General features: G+C 39.0%; 2 protein-coding genes across 10 annotated transcripts in view; one reads left to right on the top strand and one right to left on the bottom strand.

The window, feature by feature from the left end:
* The window catches only part of IARS2 (isoleucyl-tRNA synthetase 2, mitochondrial), a 31,128-nt gene extending 30,416 nt beyond the window's left edge, over positions 1-712 (bottom strand). The window contains exon 1 of the mRNA XM_068939888.1: positions 592-712. The gene's annotated coding sequence lies outside the window, so the exon portion shown is untranslated. The remainder of the gene's footprint in view (positions 1-591) is intronic.
* On the top strand, positions 23-14,789 carry BPNT1 (3'(2'), 5'-bisphosphate nucleotidase 1). Of its 9 annotated transcripts, none has more exons than XM_068939890.1 (10): positions 23-103; positions 741-987; positions 4,417-4,544; positions 8,684-8,788; positions 8,988-9,095; positions 9,647-9,695; positions 10,738-10,829; positions 11,831-12,028; positions 12,743-12,848; positions 14,158-14,789. In XM_068939890.1, exons 2-10 carry the CDS (start codon positions 951-953, stop codon positions 14,304-14,306), a joined length of 972 nt encoding a protein of 323 aa, XP_068795991.1. In that variant the 5' UTR covers positions 23-103; positions 741-950; the 3' UTR covers positions 14,307-14,789. The 9 variants fall into 9 exon arrangements, with proteins under 9 accessions (XP_068795991.1, XP_068795990.1, XP_068795992.1 ...); XM_068939889.1 differs by having other exon boundaries at positions 35-140; XM_068939891.1 differs by lacking the exon at positions 741-987 and adding an exon at positions 520-576 and having other exon boundaries at positions 92-140.
* Positions 14,790-19,041: the final 4,252 nt, after the last annotated feature.

Here is a 19,041-nt window from a genome sequence, read left to right as displayed (position 1 = left end):
CTGAGGAAACACTTCCGCCCTCGCTACGGAAAGCGCCGAGGCGGCGACGGGCCGCGGCAAGGGACGCGCTAGGTCACAACGCGTTTTTCTCGCTCCGCGGAGGGTGAGCGGAAGGGCAGGCGGCGCGCGCTTCCGGCCCGGTACGCCAGGGCGAGCCCTGCGGCAGGCGGGGGAGGGGGCGGGGTCCGGCCGACGCGGGGAGCGGCACGTTCTGCTCCCTCTGCCGCCCCCCCCCCCCCCGGCGGCGCGCGGGGGAGCGCGGCCGTTGCGCCGGCGCGGCGCTCGTTGGCGGCCGGCGCTGTGTGAGCGGCGCGGCAGCGGGCGGCGCGCAGGGCAGGGCAGGGGAGCGGGGCGGGATGGGGGCGTTTCGGCCTCCCCGGCGGCTGGCCGGAGCAGGAAGGAGCTGGGTGCGTTTCTGCCTTTGTAAAAGTAGTACCTGCAGCCTGAAGGTGCGATTCGGAGTGTTTTCACTCAGGGTTTTAAAGGATCGCGCACGTAGCTAATTATATGTGTCGTTAGACATAGATACGGGAGTGTTAATATAAAGAGCCTGCCTGGAGAAGAACAACAGCAAAGGTAATGGTTTATTACCTGACAGCAGAATAATTATTCTGAGGAAGGAGATTGTTGCTTTTTCAAAAGGTGTTTTGGGAGGTGAGGAGCTGAAAGTTGATTTTTGATTATTTAATCGATTGCAAAGGTGAACTTAAAGCGTTTTCTCCCCTGTCATCTCTTCACAGTGACTATCGTCGACTCATAAATGTGGGACTATTCCTGTGGAGTGAAGAGATTTTTTTATAGCATAGGTTAAAATTAAAAATATTTTAGTAAGAAGGATCTTTTTTAAGCTGCGTATTGTTCGCATAAATAAAAAACTTACATGCAGGCTAATTTTGGCAGCGTCCCTTTAAATAAACCAGTTTATTGCTCAATTACATGAAAAGTGTAAGATGATACTGCTGAGAACAAGGAAAAAGACTGAAGGAGGTGAGTTAGCTATTGCAAAAGCTGAGATCTTTCTCAGTAATCCACAACCGTCTTTTTTAAATTACGTAGTGCTCAGTGAAATGACTTTAAGAGAGCGCTGTTTAGCGTTAAGTAACAGTGTCTGGATTGGACTGAACTGTAGGCAGTTTACCAGTGGGAATGCTATTTGCAAGAGAATTAGGCATTTGATTTTTTAAAAAACAGTGAACATACTAGTCTTAAGGACCTGAAGTTCTGGACTGTGGTGGTAAGGACTGTGGTGTCCTTCCCACAAGGACCTGCTGGACCCAGGTAAAGGTGGAGAGAAAGGCAGTTCTTCCTATTAAAGCTGTCTGCAAAATAGAAATAATTTTGCCTTTTGTCAATTGCTTATAAAAGGAGACAACTTTTATGTTCCTAGTGGAATGGCATTGTTTTATTTTAAATGGTATCTTTTTAAATAAAACAGTGCACTAAATTAATTTGAAAACTCTAAATGCTAGACAACTGATAGTGGATAAATACTCTTATTTCCTTAAGCTAAGCAATATGCAAATTGAAAATTTCATTTTTTAGAAGATGTGAGATAAAGGTTATTGTAAATAAATAGGGAGCTGTAGTCTCTTGGGCATTGAATAATGCAGAGGAAGAAGATATATTTTAGCACTTGCGTTTAAAGGCTTGCTGTACATGATGTTCATTTTCTCCTTTCGTCACATGAAATTATAGACCTGAAAATGAATGTGTTTTCAGAAAAGACAGTACAATGTCAACATCAGCAGGTACTTCATACCTATTTTGATAAATTAATGGTGGCAGCCATTCTGTAATTTTTAAATAGACCTCAAGCTTACAATGTATAACAAGAATTGGAGAACTCATTTATTTGAAAAGTAGGTGGACTCGTCAAGCTGAGACCATTATATTGAACAGTATGGTTACTAAGGCTGGGGGAAAGGATGGATGGTCCGTGGGGGACGAGATGTTTTTTGAAAATAGTAGGCAAATTTAAATTTGGGGGGCAGTTGCTCTGCAATCCTTGTAAGCTGTACAGAGTTCTAAGAGTCAAATTTGTTTGTCTAAAGCAAGCAATATATTCTTCGATGGATTGTGGAAGCATACGTTAGACATTTTCCTCATCAGAAAGAATGTGTCATGAACTTAGGAACAAACTAATCAATTAGAGATCGACAAATTGACAGAGATGAGGTACTTACGGGCAACTAGCACATACACTTACCTAAATAACCAAAAAGGTGTCGAACTCACTGGAAAATGTGCCACACAACAGATTTACTAACGTTAAGCTTTGTACGTAGATTTCAGGCATGTTCACTACAGAAAGAAAGGAGATTTGTTTCCTTTAAGAATATCCAAGAAAGGTGGCTAAAACATCCAGGCTCAGTCGTTAAGAGTGTAAGATAGTATTTCTGTATTGCCTTCTGAGGTTTTTGAAAGTTTATTTAATAAACATTTATTAGAAGTAAGTTTTAACCTAATTTTAGAAAGCAGAAACAGATTCATATGAAGAATCAGAAGCTGAGCCGAGGATAACCCCAAGCTTTCCCTCTAATCTGCTAGATTTTCTACTGTCTCTCTCAAAAGTGCTCACGTTCCAGATGGAATGCATGCAGGAGTAATATACTTAGCAGCAAATTGTAGGAAACCAAGGAATCTGGTGAGCAGATCTTACCTCTGTCATGCAAATGGTATCATCCATAACGGCACACAGAGTTGCTGGGATGTTGCTGGGTTTTTTGTGTTATTATGGAATGAACTACATTCAATCTTCCTTCCTGCTAACTTGTTTCACATAATTAAAATAATATCTGTTTTCCCATGTGTTATGACACATATTTGCTCTCTTACTTTCAATTGTTTTAAGAGTTGCTTTTTGCCACAGATAGTGTTTTCAAAATTTCCTCTGTACCTATTGTTATCTGTCCAAGAGAGATTGAATATGCTTTGGGCATGGACCTTGGCTATTTTACATTACTCCAGAGCACTTTGCTCCCTTCCATGAGCAGTAAGTAATTATTAACGTTAGCAACTGTGCTTTTGAATGTACCTATACAATCAGTCTCCTCTTTTAGCTTCAGTGCTCTTCTGACTTTTTGAGATGCTTGTACAGTGTTTCCAAAATGTTAGAAAAGGTTAGAAAATCGCCTAAGTGTGGGTTTTTGATGCCTGTAGTTTTGCTGTTTAAGTTTACTTTAAACAAACGTGAACTTGAGGTCACCTCAACATCATCTACAGTAGCAGGTCTTATCACCTCATTATATGATACTTTACTATATTCAGTAGATTTCTCAAGCAATAAAGGAACGATATCATATAATGACTGATTGCTGCTTATGCAATACCTGCTGCAATTGCTGCAAATACTATGTGACTGTGAGGCAAGCCTAATATATATCATCTTTGATTCAGTTGCTAATGACTTCTTTTTCTGTATTTTTTCTGGCTCTGTGCTCAAGTGATTAACTTTGAAGTATATCATATATACAAGCACAGTCCAAAAAGTAGGCAGTCTCCATAGATTAAAAGAAAATGACGGGAAAACAATAAAAAGCAATTAGCTCTGCACTTTAAAATTACAGAGGGGTTGTGAATAATTCTTATTCCTGAGGTAGATGAAAGGAGGGAGGAATGGAGGGTTATTGGTGTTTTGCAAGAGGGGTAGTTTATCTTTTTAGTTGGGACTAAACTGCACTGAAGCATTCTGGGGAACAGAGGTAAAACACAATACAACAGGAAGAAAGATAGGATATACAATGTTGAGAAGAGCAGGGGAATAGAATTAGGTTTCTATCAAAAAATCAAGAGAAGTTTACAGAAATAGAGAAAGGATCGTAAAATGGAGATGAACGGACTTTCACATACGAGTGTAGTGTTTGCAATATCTGCAGGTAATCAGCCTATTTTGTACCTACAGTCAGGCCATCTACAAAAGCCTGTTTCATCTGTTTAAAAAAAGTGAAGCTGTTCTTGTCATACTTTCTGATAGCCTTGTGTTTGAATCTGAACAGAAACCAACTCTGTAGGTTCAGTTCTGAAAAAATGAATTTAGTACATGCGTAATCCACTGTAGACTATTTACATTTTTTTCTTAACTTTTACGATAAAGATGTTTGCTGCTGCTATTTTTTTATGCTAGTTTTAATTTAGTGATGAAAAACAGGTTAACTGCCAGAGCATGAATATTTGAAACTCTTGTCTGAAATAGCTTGAGTAGGTTTCATATCCTTGTGTTATATTAATTGTGTTGTTTTTTTTTAAATCACAGCTCACTTTTTGACTACTGATGTGCAGCAACTCACTGTCCCCTTTCTACTCAGCTTAAATAAATAACTTACATGTGTTTGGAATGTTATTTATGTAAAATATTTCCCTTCTTCTCCTTTCTAATGTCAAAGGAAGCTTACAAATTTGCTTTTTGTTTGTTTTCAGCATTCAGTATGGCTTCTTCTCCAACTCTACTCATGCGAGTGGTGGCCTCTGCATATTCTGTTGCAGAAAAAGCTGCAAGAATTGTTAGAAATGTAATGGCTACCGGAGATCTGGGGATAGTGGAAAAGGTATTTGTTTTACTTTGTTCCAATTTCATTTCTCTTACTAATGCCGAGTTAGATGCAGGTCAAGGAGGTATTTTTGAAGATCAGACTGCTCTTATGCAAATAGAGATGGAAATAAAAACAATCCAAGATACTCAGCCTTACCTCTTTGATGTAAGGAATATTCCTTATTCAAGGATTAAAAGAGCACTAGAGAAATAATGTATTTTGACCCATATTTCTAAAGGATGTTCAGGCACCTAAAAGGAACACACCATAATTTTGTCTGGATTTCCTTCACAAAACACAGACTTTGGATAGCATGTCAGGATTCATAATAATTCCAAGGAATTTCCATACCTGCGTTCTAATATCTATAGTATAGCATTTAGTATTGCGTGCCTTAATCATTTTGGAATAAGATGAATCTGTGTTTTGTTTCTTAAAACAAAAAAGAGAACCTTAGGCTCTTCAACATTAATTTGGAACTTCATATTTAATTCTAAATATAAAATAGAAATGAAATTGCAACCATCTGCATTAAATTCTTAATTTACTGTAAGTTAGTATGCTGCACTGATGAGCCAGGTTCTTGGTTTTAACTACAATACTGGGATCGGTGGAATGAACTTGGAAGGTTAATTCAAGCTTTATAGGTATGTCACAATATTATGGACTGCCTTAACTATCTATATCATTTTCAGTATTTATTTTGAAGTGATTGCCGATATTTACATTTTTCAAAAAGTTAGTATGTTCAGCCATTTGTGCAAAGAAGCCTGATCCTCTATGACTTCTAGTGTCAGTTCAGCCAGTAGATGCAAAAAGAAAGTTTTCTTTTTATCCACTTGGTCAAGTATATTCACCACTGAGAAAACATGCAAATTTTGCTTTTTTTTCCTAGGCAATTAAGATTAGGTGTGGGGGGGGCAGAGAACTGTAAAAACCTGGAAGGTAATGATCCATGTTTTCAAAAGCATAGCAGGCTTTTCAAAAGTATGTAAATAGATCTGGCTCTCCCACTGAACCTGCTTTTAGGTTCTTGGAAAATCTTGTAAGATAGCTATATAGTATGCCTTAAAATACTTTTGTCTAGAGGCACAAAGGAAGCACTGTCTGAAGTTAGCCTGATTATCCAGTTAATTTTAAATACATAAGGAAGTTTTGTTAAACTTTGCAGTCCAGCAAGATTAAGGTAAACTTAACTAAAAAGGAAATGCTGGGTTTTATCAACTAATTCAGTTTCATTTTAAAAAAATGCAGCTGTGTTAATATTATTCCCAGTAAATCAGCGATTTACATCAGCTCATTACATTTTCTAATGTAATAAAACCAGCAAATGAGCACATCTTAAGCTCTATAATTGATCAGGTAAAATGAACAAGAGGAACAGGTGATACTGGTTATAAATAAGATGACTGCTTATATGAACTTTTCTTTATGAAGACAACAAACAATAAACATACAAAATCATATTGAAAACAATGATTTACAGGAAAGGTTCCTGTTTAGAGGAGCTACTGACCGCAGAGAATTCCTGCAAGTTTCTTGTAAAAGGTGGCTGGTGAAGAGAGTGAGCGAGAGAACTTGTATGTATATCTGTCTGCTCTACAGCCTGGAGAGGAGAGAGATGTGCAAGAACAGAAGTGCTGCCTGTCACCTTTTGCCTCCTTTCTGCACTCAGAAAACACCACTGAGACGAATTCCAGCAGGCATCACTGTGAAAGCTTTAGAAAAGATAGGAAGACCCAGAGTTCCACCTTTTCCCTTGCAACATTTGCCTCAATGATTTGTCTTGATCATTTGTCGTGATCAAAAATCATTTATCTAGATGAGCAAAAGTGGATCGGTTGGATTTTTTAGCTAGTCTCTCTCCCTGACTTTGAGTTTTCTTTCTCCCAGTCAACCCTAAGCTCTCCATTTCCTTTGCTTCTCCTTGTATCACTTTTACTTTTTTTTTTTTTTGGTAGGTAGACTCCTTGTCCAGCTGTTCTTCCATCATTGATGACTGTTGTGAAGAACACGGCACATTGTTTTTATTAGCTTGGATTCCTGGAAACAAGGACACCAATAACTTGATCTTCCTAGGTCTGAACACAGTGCTGAGTTCAACCAAATTTATTAGGGACTGAGAGGGAAATGTCAAAGAAACAAAGTATCTTTAAGTTTCCTAAAAACAGGCAATCAGATAATGGCAGGACTAGGTTTTGAGCATGCAAAATTAACCTATACTCTTCCATCCCTATGGCTAATTTCCGTAGCTGAATAAAACAGCTTCCACGTTGTCACCAAATAAGATACAAGCAGATAAGTAAATTCTTTCTTGAACTCAGCTAAGACACAAATCATTGGATGAACCGGCTTTATTAATTCCTGTGCTCACAGCACTACTGTCTTACTGAGATTCTATCCCTGGATCATGCTAAAGGGCTCCTCCATTCATCAATTAATGAAGGTAAAGACTAGAAAGTATTATTGAATTACTTATTTCCTGTAGCAGGATACTGATATTTAAGAAGAAACCACCATAACCCCCCTAGCAATGTTTGTGGCTGCAGTACGTCTTTAGAAAGGCTTTCAGTCGTTGTTTCACGTCATCTTGAGATGGCAGAGCCATGGTTTTCTCTAGAGTATTTTTGCTGGGAAAAATGTGTAGGAGTTACTGCCCAATTTAATTTCTTGGGTTAGTTTTTGACATTTCTAATGTCCTCTCTGCTAGAATAAAGAGCCTGTTACTACTCAGTAGTTTATACATCATAATTGTTTCCGTTCCTTTTAACAAGCTAGATTAATTGGACTTTTAAATCTCTCATTGTGTCCCTGGCCTCACATATCTTTTGGGGCTTTTAACATTGCAATTTTTACATCTTTAACCTTGGGAACATGAGAACGTAATGTTTCCATGCCAGTTTCAAAATCTGTATATTAAGATAATATTGCCCCACTTCGTTACTACTACCCTTTTCATAGAATCAAGGATCATCTCTCTTATCTAACCTTAACACAGCTTGTATAAAAAACACCTCTATATTTCTTCTCTTTCCTAATTTACCTTGTTTCTCCAGTGACCGTTCAAACTTTTTTTACCTTGTTAACATGTAATTTCTGTTTTTCCCTCTTGTATTATATCAGACTTTATACTTGCATTAATTTGTTCTGTATATAGCGTAGCATTTACACAAATAGACATGCAGTACAGTTACATCAGTTGTCGCAGATGAGTGAGGAGTGATGCACTTCACTCATAAGAGAGAAGCAGCAATAGGTTTTACTGAGGAAAGATAGTGATTTAACAAAAGTTCAATCATAAATAAGACAGTGATTTAACACGGGTCACTGGCAAGGTTGACTTGGTTATTTACTGCGTGGAGCACAGGGTCAGATGAAAGTGTCAAGGAGACCTTCTTGTTGAGTCATGAGGTTCAGAATGGACCCCCTTGCTTTCCAAACTCCTCTTCAGAGGAGTCTGATCTAATCTGGATCCAGTCTTTAGTCACAGACTTGGTCAAGGGTTTATGTCTAAAGGATTATGTGCGCAATCAATCAGAGATGTAACTTAGCAAAGTTTGCAAAGTTTTAGCATGCTATTAGTCTCTTCCAAGGATCTGTTGCGGGTAAGGCATCTCTCGACCTCGAGGAGTAACCTTGCGAGGCATCCCTACTCAAGGGGAGAGTCTGCCATGCAGCCCACTGGTGTGCAGGAGAGCTCAACAGACTCTGGGCTGCCTCCTATTTATGGGGTAAGATGGTTGACTCATAGTCATATTTGCATACCAACCGTATTTGGGTGGGCACATGCTTAATTAGACTGTGGCTATGTGCTGTTTACGGAGAGGTCAGGTTGGGCGGGGGAGAGCACCTCAGCGGGGGGAAAGAGCACACCATCACAATCAGTGTATCAGAGAGACACAGCATGTACAGCATTGAGGTGAGTGTCCTTAAGATACCAGTGTATCTTAGCTCTGAGGTGAACAAGGAGATAAGGTCTGCCTCATTGACTTTTTCAGTCTTTAGCCTGCCTCTCTTCAGACTATTTTTTAGGCTGATAATTTGTCAAATTAGACTTCTTTTTGATTGCAAGGTAGGTATTCAGAGTCATAAAGGCCGTTGTACTGTTTTGTTTGTTTGTTTTAATAAACAGATTCCTATCTATCCTTTGACAGTGTGGAGCCAATGACTTACAGACCAAAGCTGATCGACTGGTACAAATGAGCATTTGTGCTTCACTGGCACGGAAGTTCCCCAAAGTGACAATCATAGGAGAAGAGGTAAGGACCTAACTCATTTCACACTAACAACATAACTTGCATTGCAATTTGCATTGGCAGGTTTAGGAAAAAGTTTATTTCCATCCCAGTCATCTTTCTATTGCACTGACTTTGTCAAGAGAGCTGCAAGCAAATCCTAAGGCAAATTGAGATGGAGCCCAGTACCTTCTACTAATAATTTTGAGTATCTTTTTGTTAGGAACTGCCCCCTCATGATGTAAGTGAAGAATTGATTGAAGATGGCCATTGTGAAGAAATACTAAAGAAAACTTGTCCTCCTCAGTATGCAGGAATTAAAGAGGAAGAGGTAATGTTACACATATGGCTGCATGTTTTACCGTCATCTATCGATATTACTGATTTTAACTAAGAAATTATTAAGGAACAAAATAAGTTATTTCAGTGTTGTCAGTTTCTCTTTTTGCCTTGAATGCTGAAAGGTACTCATGAGACTCACAGCTCAAAAGATGGAAATGCTGCATATCCTTGTGTACCCTTACAGGAAATGGAAATCTGCTTCCTTACACTTTGTGATTCAAGTTTATTTGGAATGAACCAACTTTGGACTTGAGAAAGTAATGTCACTTCCATGTTTAATTTCAGTCTTGATATCTCTGTTAAGCTATTTGCTGACAAGTTCCACTCAGTGTGTGTCTTTTTCTTTAGTGTAAAATATTAATGTAGACTTCAGTCTTGTATATCATAATGCTAAGAAGTTAGAATGTCTGTTTAATATCATCGCTATTGTAAAGTTCCCCTCCCTACGAGCATTAAAAAAGTACATATTTTGCATGTTAATTAATATGATTTGTATTTGTTCATGTTGTTCCTTTTTTTTTTTTTTTTTTTTTTTTTAAGCTTGTTGTCTGGGTTGATCCTCTGGATGGGACCAAAGAATACACTGAAGGTTGGCTTCTCTTTCAATTCTGATTAATAAAGTAGCGCATACATGCACATGGCTTTGCAGATGATAGAAGTTGAAGACATTGTTTTCTATAAGCTGATGTTGCTTGTATATTTTAAGTTCTATGGAATTTTTTAATCACTTATTTTGCTTCCTGCCAGTACTGAATACCCCTGATGGGCTGCTGAGTGCCCACGAGTTTTGTCGTTTCAGGGAACTGAGGGCCCTCAACACTTTCTACAGGAGAAACCTTTGCTGCCTTTGATTGCTAGTGGGATGTCTTAAAAAAATTTTAGCAAAATACACTTACTATTTTGCACATACTCTTTATTGTGGAACTAAATCTCCTGTTTGTATGGGAATACGCTCAATTATATTTACATTCCTGTCTCAGACTATCTAAATGTTATAGCTGTATTTGTAACCCTTTTAAAATAGAACAAAAACTTCCCCTAAAATCATAATTTTTTGGTCATGGAAGGAAACTGTTTTCAGCAAGGCCTAATTTGTGTCCATAGGATAGATCCTAATATGCAGAAAAAATCAACATGTCAAAAACTTTCTTCAGCCTCTTGTTGAATCTTTTAGTCGATTAACATCGTTTCTTTGCATCAGATTTCCCTCCCATCCTCCTCCTCACCCCAGGAAAGAAAGGTTGTCCAACTGCTATTGAATTACTTGGTTTTGAGTACTACTAAAGAATTCGGGTCCCAAATTTAGAAGAATGTCACCCATATACTACTAGGTAGTTGTATCTTTGAATTTCATTCTCATTATGTATTAATTACAATGTAATTTGAATTTTCCTAATATGAATTATCCAGGGCATTTTTTTTTTTTTTGCACAGAAAAAAAGGCATGTTAAGGAACTTATTACATCTGAAAATTCTGATTAGTATTTGCATTTTAAGACCTTTCATGTTGCATATGCACCTTCCATATTGGTTTGTGGACTTTTATTGAACGCTTAAATGTTCAGGAGTTTTTTGAATACCTTTAGTTTCTCTTTTTCAAGCCTAACTACATTTTTATTGTTTCTGTACAGGTCTCCTTGACCACGTAACAGTTCTTATTGGAATTGCTTATGGAGGCAAAGCAATAGCAGGAGTTATTAACCAGCCGTATTACAACTATGAGGTATTAAATGCATCGATCTGCTTGAGAGCATTAGGTGATTTGTAACTGTCACTTCTAAGACGTTTCCAGTTAGCACACGTTCAGCTAAAAAGCAGTGTATTGGAGTTAATGTTGTAATGTAAGGGTAGGTTTTTCTATATACAGTTTTGATTATTGGTTTGCAAGAACTGAATGTCAAGGACCTATTAACAGTCATAGTGAGTTTCAAGGCTTGTGTAATGAATTCTACAGTACGTGTAAAGCAGTGTCATATTCTGAAACACTTGCAGATCAGTGCTTTTGCACTCTAGGATAAGAGATTCTAAGCCCACGCGGAAGGTGCACTTATGATATATGGTAACTCGCATTAATCTCCCACTCTAAAGAAACCAAGTGCACCTGTTGGTGGCAGCTGGGTTAGAGTGTATCAGGCCAGGCCTCAGACATCACCTTCATCTCAGGGTGGATTTGCATCACCCTTCAGGCATATAGACAGGTGAGGAGATTATTTCAGTATTATTTGTGAGGCAAAAAAAAAGAACGTCCAAGGACATGAGGAAATAAGACTTCCTGTAATTTAAAGAGAAAGCTCTTGAGCTGACGTGAGTCACATCATCACTGACGCTACATGTTCCATGTGGTGTATATGATGAAATATACAGAAATGACAATGAAGGTATCTTCAGTTACAAATTGTGCCTGAAGTAGAGCATTATACTAACATTAATTTGTCACACTCATTGGAGGCAGGCAGTAATGCATCACTACAGTTTCACAGATGAAAAAACAGTGAATGATCTACTACTGAAGGTTTTACAAGTCATTATCTTAGAGGGAAAGAGCTGAGGTGTCCTAGCTTCTCACTCTGGGCTGTACAATGTTTCTTTTTAAGTGACACTATTTAAATGTATATCTCAGTATTAATATTATACTCCCTAGGATGCAAAGATGTCTCCAGCTATTCCTTTACATTCCTGTTTTAAACTAAACACTGACCCCCTGCCTGTGCTCCTTCTGCATAGGCAGGAGCTGATGCTGTACTCGGTAGGACAATCTGGGGAGTCTTGGGCATAGGTGCCTTTGGATTTGAGCTCACAGAAGCACCTGCTGGGAAACACATCATTGTTACCACCCGTTCTCACAGCAGCACCCTGGTAAATGACTGCATTAGTGCCTTGAACCCAGACAGTGTCATCAGAGTTGGAGGAGCAGGAAACAAGGTATGCAAACTCCAAATCTTCTATTGGTTGGAGGCAGTTGGAGGCACTCTTTGGAAAAAGAGTGAAGAATTTTGAAAGAAATCCTTTTGTTTACTTACATGAATGTGCAGGGGTCGTCTTCCTCCTTCTCTAGCCCAACTTCTCTTCCTAGCACTCCATTTGTTGTAAGGTAGAGTTAAGAATTTGGTACTTATCTAAGAATGGCCCTCCTGGTTTTGCTCCAACCATCTAGCAGCAGATATCAAAAGATAAAAACAGAACCAGCCCACAGTGGTATTTCTTTTGCAAACCTTCTCAGTATCCAGGGAATACTCATTTCCTGCATGCTTAGTTTTATCATGCTTCCACACCTAGGAAAAAGGGAGCCTTCACACCCTTTTCCCCAACATGCGCAAGGGCTATAAGCTCTCCAATACAGCATGGAGATAGTTTCCACTTTACTTTCTCAGTACTTGCACAAGACGAGAAATCTTGTCTTTGAAGCGAAGAGAAGATTCTCATCCTATAGACTATATTTGCAACAACCTAAAATAGATCATAGCTTTCTAAATCTTGGTAAGAATTTTTGGAATAATCTGAAAGGGGGTGGTTGATGCTCCTTTTCTAACCATACGGGTATAGAGTAAGCTGATCTAATCCCTGTTCTTGCTTCTTTCCCCCCGCTTCTGAATGCCTACGTCCTTTGCAATGATTACTACTCTCTACTCGTAACAGATCATCCAGCTTATAGAAGGCAAGGCATCTGCTTATGTATTTGCCAGTCCTGGGTGCAAGAAATGGGATACATGTGCACCTGAAGCTATTTTACATGCTGTGGGAGGTAAGTTAATAATATTCACAGGTATTTCTGAGATAAGTGAAACTGCAACAATTTTAAGTTCTTAATACTTTTCATAGAAAAAAATAATTTCTTAATATGTCTTTGGAAGGACATTTGATTTTTTTTTTTTTTTAAATAGTCATGATATACTAGGGGCCTCAAGCCCTTTGAAATCAACAGTAACTCCAGAGGGATAGCAAATTAGGCTTTGGAAAGCACTGTATAATCTATTTTGCCCTGGAGTAATATCGTCAGTAACTGTCAAATAATGAAAAAAGGCCAAATTCCAAACTTCTGAGTATATTGATATTTTCAAACTAATGGCTTCTTTTTCTGCTGGCTACTATTTTACAATAAAATCACATTGTCCTACTAACTGGATGTAGTAGTTCATTATTAATAACATATTACTGTGTAATATGTGGGCACTGTATCCTTCAAAGCAAAAACAGGCCAAATCATGCCGTCGTTGCTCAGATGTATAAACCCCCAAATTGAGTCATTTGTGTAATTGAGTAAAATGAGCGGTTTCCAGACAGAATAAACCGCTTTGTTTTTCTGGGGATTAAGGGGCTAGAAAAGTTATGAGAAGCCTGATTAACAACAATTAGATAATTATCATACTTCTGCTGTTCATGTTGACAGACCTTTTACAAGACGTAAGATGAAATTGTATTAATATCACCTGAATTCTGTCACGCAAACATAATGGGCTTGGTATGATTTATCTGTCTCTTCTGCAGTCTACAGTATAATGTTGATAACTGGGATAGCTTTAAACAGGTTAGCTCAGGCACAAAAAACAACCAATCTGGGGCAGCACAGTGCTTTATTTAGCCTCTTCGTTATGTAGGCATCTCTTGGTTAAATTAGCTTGCATAAAGATTTATGTTGCTCTCTTGTTACAAAGGTGATTTCTAGAAACTCATTTAAAATCAGCTGTGGTGTTTCTGCATCATAGTGGCCTTTACTTGAACTGCAGTCTGTGCTTTCCTTTCCTTCCTGTCAATTGCCAATGTATAAAATTCACAGGAAACATTTTAAGTAATCCAGAAGAGATGCATATTGTTTTTCTAAAACATGAGGAATTTAAGTATTGCTTAAGGAAAAGAAAACCATCAGTTGTTTGATTTCAGCCAAGAAAAGGCTGTTGTGCTTAAAAAGGGAGCAAAGATATTATTTCACACCTGAAGACAGCTGCCTGTACCCAACCCAAAGCCTATCTCTGTTTTTACTTATATCACTTGTACTGGTAGCTTATCTCTCTCCAAATCGTGTTTGCTGGAATACAGCTTTTTCTATTTTGCAGGCAAGATAACTGATATCCATGGAAATTCATTTCATTATAACAAGGAAGTGAAACACATGAACTCAGCTGGGGTTCTTGCCGCTTTGAGGAACTATGATTATTATGCAAGTTGTATTCCCAACACTGTTAAACAATCTCTCGTGCCTTAAAGCGGGAGAGGATGTTAACTTGTCCTGGAAAGCTGATAAAGCAAGCTTGGAGGAAAAAGAAGAAAGAAGATACTGAGCTTGAAACTTTGAGCCTAATTCTTACATTAGGCTTTTCAATAATTTCAAAATTACATACAGGCTATCCAGGTATATTGTTGGATCAATTTGTTTAGTTGTGTTTCGCAGACACATTGTAATGGTGATGTTTTTCTTCTGTAGCTGTTTTCCATTTTTTTTGGAAGCAGCATATCATTCTTCATGTGATACGACTGTGCTGAATCCATAGCTAATCATAATGCTACCATCCAAAAATCATCTTAATATTCAGGGCACAAAATCATGTTAAGTCATTTACCCTACTCTGTGCAATTGTTGTTGTTGTTGTAGGTAGTCAACAAGGGTTGTGTTACATACCAATGGACTGAGAATTTATCTTAATAGTGTAGCCCTTTATAATAAACTTGATAGGTTCAATTCTTAGAAGTGAAATGTGTTCTTTTATAAGCAGGGATATGTTTGAGGAGGGAATGGAGTTGGTTTGGTTGTGGTTATTTGGCTTCCCTTAACAAGAAGGGCTTCCACAAACAATACTGAGGCAGTTTATTTCCTGCAGGACTTTTATCATACATATGTAAAATGAGCGGTTTCCAGCCGATTAAATTTAGTATTTAATCATTTGCAAGGATTCTATGGCCTTTTTTTAGAGCTACAAAAACTAAAGTAAGTCTTAGTTAGCTAGGGGTTTATGTGTTTTGAAACAGTTCAGCTGAATACTTAAAAGCTATTTTTGTAGCATAAAGAATTAATTGAACTCAACCAATCAATATCAACCTTTTCATCAGATTCTCATGATGGTATATTTTATTTTACTTACTGAATCTTTTAAACCTCTTGTTTGCATTTATTGTATGCTCTCCTTTTTAGGAAGGCTGTATCTTTGAGCCAGGTTCAAGATACTTATGCAACAAGTTCAAGTTGTGTACGAGAATAGAGACGTTGTCTTTTCAGTCTAGTGGTAGGAATCACACTAGCATAAAGAAACTTAAGTACATGAGGCCTTGTGTGCAGACAACACAGCTTGAACTAATCCAGTTATTGCGGTGATTTCTTTGAAACAATCAATACTGAAACAATGTCCTTTTTTTTTTTTTTCCCCATTTCTGATTGGGTATCTGACAGAAAGGCTGTTGGATTTTCTTAATGTTTTCCTTAAGTACTTTATTTGCATTAATTGTACTTAACAAACAGAGAGCTAGGTCATACCTTCTGCTTCTAGGAAGAAATGGAGGCACAAAGAAAGGCTGTTTACCAAATTCTGGAGTCCTGTCTCCATACAGCTGTCCCTAACTAGAAGTCTTAAACGGTCCTAAACAATTAAAAACACTAGCCTAAGCAAAACAAAGGGCAATCATTTATTAGAGTGTTATCATCCAACTACCTCTCAAGTAAAGACAAAAGACTGAACTTAACCAGAACAAAAGAAGGCACTTCCCTTTGGAGATTACAGCCTTTGTCAACTGGCCGTATGCAACCTGAATTGCCAGATTACCAACTGAATCTTTCCTATGTTACTTTGAAGGCAGAAAAGAGGAATGCCACTTCCATCAATTAATGCCTATTTCCTGCAGGGATGAAAAAAGAGTATCCATCCATCATGTTTCCCAGTGCTTTCCAAAGAGCACCTGGAATGAGTTGCTGATTTTTCGCACTGTGAGTGTGGAAATTGTGTGGCATTTCTTATGCCCTGACCTCTGCTGGGTTTTATGTGGTTGTGTAAATAGGGCAGACTCCTGAGGCACCTCGGTGTTGCTCAGGCAGAAGGACCCCTCTGTTCAAGTCAACCTGAGGACAACTGGTTTTGGCTTTCTGAGGGGGATTCCTTTATTTAGGGAGCTTGTGATACCTCAGTTTGAAAGTCCAAAAGAAGACGTAGTAGGGAGAGGCCCAGGAAACCTAAGCTTGGGAGTCTGCTGCTCCAAGGAACAAATCAGGTGCTATATGAAGAATGATAGTTTTTTGACTCACATGGAGAAGAAATAGAGAAGAGGAATTTAAAAAGATCATGATCAATTGTCTAAAACCAGCAACCTGCTAAGCCCCCCTTGCTTGTACCAAAGAGGTACCTTTCTGTTCAAAATAGTTTAGCACCCTACAATATCTCAGTTTGGAGGGGCAAGCAGTGCTTCAGATTGTGGGACCAGGGAAGCTTCACTATGATCTTTGAATCTGTGGATCTGTGCTCAGTTTTGGGACGGCTCCAATATCTCCATGTGTGGTGACCTGCATTGTCTGAGTTTAAAAGGGCCCAAGTCCAGCTAGGCCTCTGACAGCTCAGTGGGGGGTTCCTATGATGCTCTCGAAGTGAGTATCAGAAAAGCCTTAACACAGCAGGGTCCAGGACACCTCAGTTAGGGAGAACCCAAGGAACCTGCAACTGAGAGGAGGCCTCAGCACCTGATGACATTAAATGCCTGTGTTTGGAAGAATCTCTCTAACCTCAGTCTTTGAGAGCTTGGGGCATGTGAGCTGGAGATCCTAGGCCGTTTTCCCTTGCACAGGGACAAGAGAAATTGGAAACATTTTCAGTCCAAATTTTAAGAAAGCAACAGTTTCCAGGTGCCTTTCCAAGAGCCCTATGAGTTGGAGAACCTGACAACACCGCTTTCCTCTCCTGTGGAACAGAGGTATTTTAGGGGGAGTGGAGAGAGCAGAGAACACAAGACCACATTAAATGAACTTAAAAAATGGGAGGCCTGTTTCAGTCAGCCTTCCTATAGAGCAGGGAAACTGGGGATGCAACCAGTCAGTCCACTTGAGGAACAGAGGAGCCAAAATTGGCAACCTTAGCCAGCACAGATGATGTCAAGTCTCCTCAAGATGAATTTGAGGACTCTGGAGTATCTTGACTCAATGGAGACCTAGGTACCTTAGGTACCTTAATTGAGGTACCCTAGTTTTCTCCAAATTTAGTGACCCAAGTCCCTCATCCTCAAACTAAAGATCTTGTCTTGCCCCCTCCCCCCACCTCCTTTCCCTCATAACATGACACATACTGAGAAATTCCACTAGAGACTGCAAGTTTGAACAGACTATGCATAATTTTGCTTTTCCTCATCTCTGTTCTCTGTGTGGATAGAAAAGTGGAACCTGTCAGATTCCCGGGTGTGTGTGTTAGGGAAGGGGCCTGAACTTGGCTGCTTACTTAAAGTCTGGATACTTAAGTTCTCCCAGTATGACTTCCCAGTATGCCAAAGCAGTCTGCAAGTTGCACCGAACCCAAGTTCTCACTTCCTCCCTGCCTGCAAAATGAAGCCCTCCAAATCCCCATAGATTTGGCACTCTTGGTCCACTCAAAACTGTCTTTAAGTTAACACTGAACTTCAGTTTTCCATACAGGTGAAAATTTCAAAATTCAATTTTCAACAAAATGTGTCTTGAAAGTAGAAAGAAATGGGTATGGCTTGGACACAGGTTTAACACCTCTAATTTACTTGTCTAAACTAAGCATAAAGTTGTTGGATCTCATCCTTTCCTCACATTAGGGTAACCCCAGCATGACTTCACTGGAGTGCTTCCAGGCTTGTCCTGAGCGAATTTTAGCTGTTCTTAATGCTAGCATATACACTGGCTATATTTCCAGCAAGCAGGAACATCCTGACAGGAGAGGATACGAACAAGACAAATCCTGATCAAGTGTTCCCAGTCTCTCCATCTGCAGGCACAGAGCAGGATCTCGGAAAGCTTTCCTTAGTGAGGACAACTTACCCTCATAACATCTACAGATAAATTAGCAAGTTTATCACTTCATTCTATCATCATCCAGCCTTTGCCTGTCCATAATGCTATCGTTAGACTGGATTAAAGCTGTATATATAGGAACGACATGTGTTTTTAATCCTTTCATCTATAGCCTTTCTTCTCTTTCCTCAAATATATGGCTAGCAAGAACTTGCAAGGTAGATCCAGCCTGCTTTAATTACAGCCTTCAGATTTTGGTTCATTGTAAATGTAATCATTCCAAATATTGATTCCATGGCTGAAGTTTGAAAAACCTAACAAGTACAGTTTAAATTCATTTTCACTGACTCACTTATACATAATTCCACCCATCCTCTCCACAATTCTCGGATATGTATGCTCCAGCATTCAGACCAAAATCTATATGTGGATTTGCCAAGTGCGTTAATAGCACTGATGCAGATGTAGAACGACTTAAAAGACAACACAAAAACTGCCTTAATAAGTCTTTTCACGTAACATTAAAACACAAAATAGAACACCTGCTGTTAATAATGTTCATCTATGTCTCGATATCCTTTGTTTCATCTAGAACCTGATATCTGTTGTGAATTTCTCCAGCATATGCCACTTTCTAATTGTGCTGTAATTTCACTTACCTCTGCTCATTTACAATTTTCTCACTGCAATTAGAATGCACATGGCATACACTCGCTTCTACCCTGTGTGCAAAGCAGCGAACGTATGGAATTTCTTTCCACACTCACGGAAATTAAGAATTGCTAATACAGAAAAATATTAGGGAAACTCGAAATGCAGTTCAGTAGCAGGAAATGGAGAGAAGCCAGCACGCCATCAGCAGTCACGCTCTGGCTAGACCGCTACCCCTGCTGCACAGAACAGCGCTGGTCCACCAATCAAGCGTTTGAGGATTTCTCTGCTAGCGAATTAGGTGCTATAGTATGAGCTATAAAATGGGGGGGGGGGGGGGGGGAGG

This window comes from Struthio camelus, chromosome 3, assembly GCF_040807025.1.
Source record: "Struthio camelus isolate bStrCam1 chromosome 3, bStrCam1.hap1, whole genome shotgun sequence".
In the NCBI taxonomy this organism is placed as follows: domain Eukaryota; kingdom Metazoa; phylum Chordata; class Aves; order Struthioniformes; family Struthionidae; genus Struthio; species Struthio camelus.
This window is presented reverse-complemented; position numbering and strand designations above follow the sequence as displayed.

Bases quoted from the DNA above. Each gene is read 5' to 3' on its own strand.
- BPNT1 (XM_068939890.1), top strand. From the start codon at position 951: ATGATACTGCTGAGAACAAGGAAAAAGACTGAAGGAG. The intron at 4,545-8,683 runs GTATTTGTTTTA...ATCCTTTGACAG, and splicing joins ATCTGGGGATAGTGGAAAAG to TGTGGAGCCAATGACTTACA. The intron at 8,789-8,987 runs GTAAGGACCTAA...TCTTTTTGTTAG, and splicing joins TGACAATCATAGGAGAAGAG to GAACTGCCCCCTCATGATGT.